Genomic DNA, 3231 nt, shown 5'->3' with positions numbered 1-3231 from the left:
ATGTATGTATGTGTGTTTGTGTTTGTGCCCCCACCATCGCTTGACAACCGATGGTGGTGTGTTTACGTCCGCGTAACTTAGTGGTTCGGCAAAAGAGACCGATAGAATAAGTACTAGGCTTACAAAGAATAAGTCCTGGGGTCGATTTGTTTGGCTAAAAGGCGGTGCTCCAGCATGGCCGCAGTCAAATGGCCCCTGTTTCACCTCCTTATTTTAAAACTTCATTGATGATGTATTTTATTTTCTAGGTTATATCCTGTGGATAAGACCAGAGTCAACGAATATGGTATGTCTTATGAAGAAGACAAAGTCAAAACTGATTCAAAGAAGAAGAAGAAAGATGAATAAGAGATGTTTAAGTGACTATAAAATATTGTTGTTTGGTTCTGCCAACCACAGGAATATTCCAAAACGATGCACAAAAAACAAAACAAACAAAAAAAATCCACCCTTACAAAGAACACTTCTTCCCTGATTTGTGTATTGACTTATATGTTTGTTATTGTCTATTATAAGTCTCCTCTTATTGCCCTTATTGTCCCCTCTTTCTTGTGTCACATTATCTCTTTTACTCTCTCTCTCTCTCTCTCTCTCTCTTGGCCTCTGTATCATATTATCTCTCTTACTTTTCTCTCTCTCTCTCAAAAATATCTTTCTTAAGAGGCTGTACTTCAGTCAGTACAGTGTGTTGCTGTCCTGCTTACAGAGAAAACAACGCAAAGGAGGGAACCATTCCTGGTATTCAGAATTTCGTTTTTTTTTGTCGTCATGTCTCCTACATCTTCTTTTTCTTTTTCCTCCTTCTCCTCCATATGAGGTCATTTCAAATGTAATTATTGTCAGCTCCTATATTTATTTATATTTATATTTTTTTGTGTGTGTGTGTCTTCAAAACAACAGAATTTGCTGTTTTTGTGAGACATTCCAAAGACTAACCACACTATTGTTATTGTTGTTTACCCCAGGGCAAACCTGATTGAGCATACCTATGATCATAGATATTCCAGCAGTAACCACCTTGTCTTTTTGTATATTGAGGGCTACATCATTTAGCAGGTCAACCAATCATGTAGAGTCCCCCCTCATCGACTCATTCTCTAACACAGTATCACAAACTTCTGTAGAAGTAGCCATGGTAAACCAACCAGTAGGAACCAAGAGTTTTAAAGTGAAAAGCTATGACGCATTCTCCTAATGTGTGATGTTTCAATGAACCAGACTTGTGTTTTGTGATTATACTTTTGGCTTAGAATGTCAGAAGATATTTGTGAACAGACTTTTAACCTATGAATTCATTTAGTTCTTTTGATTCAATCAATCAACGAACGTACATTTGGGATGAGGAATGTCTGGGATCGGAAAGTGATAGGGTACAAATATATTGATGAGTCTGGGTTGGCAGAGGGTTGGTGGTGTGTGGGGAAAGAGGGATGGAGGAACGGCTAATTAAGCTTAAAAAATGCAAGAGGTGTTTGAGGACATATTTGTTGACTTAATAAATCAATCAAATGTATTTTAATTAAAAATTGTACACATGTTCTCGATATAAGCTTTCTTGTAAGATTATTCCATGAATCTACGTTCAGCTTTGATGACCGCTTCAATGCTGGACCAGAATCATTGAGATGCCTGCATTAAATGGTCAATATTCATTTTGAAAATACCTGGACAATGGCAGCCTTCAGGGAAGCTATGGTGCTGTGAAGATGTTGGCTAGTCTCCCTTACAGTTAATGCTCCAAATATAGTCCTCCATGGGATTTAAATTTGATGAATTTGGAGGCCACAAGTTTGGTGATACACAATCATTGTGTTTGCCTGACATAATATCTTGGGTTATGTGGTCTTTGTGAGAAGGTGCTGAGTTGTGGTGAAGCACATATGGCCTTCCATTGTGTACTTCATCCATCCAGCACTTAACAACTATCTCCAGTGTCAATGCTGCTGGATACACTGAGGTGTCTCTAGCACCTCAGTGTATCCAGTAGCATTGACGCTAAGAGCCTGTAGAAAGATGTGAGGTGGCATGACATGACCTTTGTCACTCACCCCTTCTGAAACCATCACAGTTGCTGGAAACTTAATGTGCATCATTCTTTGGAGGCATCTGTCATTTCTCCTGTTGGACTCTTGATCTTTATTGAAGTATTTTTTATCAGAGAAGAACCAAAACATGCCATGTTTGTGAGGGTTTTTAACCATGTTAAGTAACCTCTTGGCACAGATTAAATGGTTTTCTTATGTCTTTACAGACATGGATTGACCTCTCCTCAGTACATAGGATTTATATTAAATGTTCTCTTGCACCAACGTTCTCATAGTCCACTCCTTTATCTCAGGTTCTTAGTGATGGCCCTCATTGATTTTTTGGGGCTCATCATTGATAATGTTTTGAACACATTGGATGGATTACATTGTCCTTATAGTGTCTGAATATTTTAGACTGTTTTTCTTTTTTTTTATCTTCAATACAGTTGAAACATTCCTACCAGAGTCTTCCAATTCTGAATTTTGTGTACAAAAAATCTTGCAACATTTAAAAAGTTGGCAGTTTCTATATCACTCTGTTTTGCACAGATAGCAACTATGAGGCTGCATGCTTTTCCATTTCTTGTGTTAGCATTTTATCTGTCATGAGGGAGCTTGTAATTGGTTTAAAAGGGAGTAATATGCTGTTAAATAAGTGTCCTCAAATACCTCTCACACCTTGTGTGTGTGTGTGTATGCACATGCATGTCTAAATATATGTATACTTGTGACCATTTATGTGTGTGTGTGTGTGTGTGTGTGTGTGTGTATGTATGATATCAGTTTCTAAGAAGTATTTTGCACATTGGATAGGATATACTAAAGTTTATTTCATTGTCTATGGCATTCATGTGTGTGAATAACATTTCCTTCTTCTTTTATTTTCATTTTCTTTCTTCCTTTCCTTCAATCATTCATTCTCTCTCTCTCTCTCTCTCTCTCTCTCTCTTAACCATCTTAACAATGCCATGAGAGTCAGTCTATTGATAACTTTTTGCCCACACAGCAGCAAGGCAGCACAATTTGAACTCAGCACTGCAAGTTAAACAAAACACTCTCACGACGTACACAATGTTGCACTTCTCTGTGATTACCTATTTTACTCCTAGGTGGACTGGGCCTGGAAGAGCTAGGTGTATGTAGGGTTGTTTTTGTATGAAACAGCAAAAATGTTAATGCCTTTATAAAAATAACCCCTCTTAAC

General features: G+C 37.7%; 1 protein-coding gene across 1 annotated transcript in view; it reads left to right on the top strand.

Annotated features, from left to right (window-relative positions):
- Positions 1 to 3225, top strand: part of LOC106877390 (lipid scramblase CLPTM1L) — a 48072-nt gene extending 44847 nt beyond the window's left edge. The window contains exon 17 of the mRNA XM_014926285.2: positions 249 to 3225. Within this exon, the coding sequence (XP_014781771.1) occupies positions 249 to 348 (100 nt within the window). The 3' untranslated portion in view covers positions 349 to 3225. The remainder of the gene's footprint in view (positions 1 to 248) is intronic.
- The last annotated feature ends 6 nt before the right edge of the window (positions 3226 to 3231 follow it).

This window comes from Octopus bimaculoides, chromosome 20, assembly GCF_001194135.2.
Source record: "Octopus bimaculoides isolate UCB-OBI-ISO-001 chromosome 20, ASM119413v2, whole genome shotgun sequence".
In the NCBI taxonomy this organism is placed as follows: Eukaryota; Metazoa; Mollusca; class Cephalopoda; order Octopoda; family Octopodidae; genus Octopus; species Octopus bimaculoides.
Note: the sequence above shows the minus strand (reverse complement) of the source record. Positions and strands in the feature narration are given on the sequence as shown.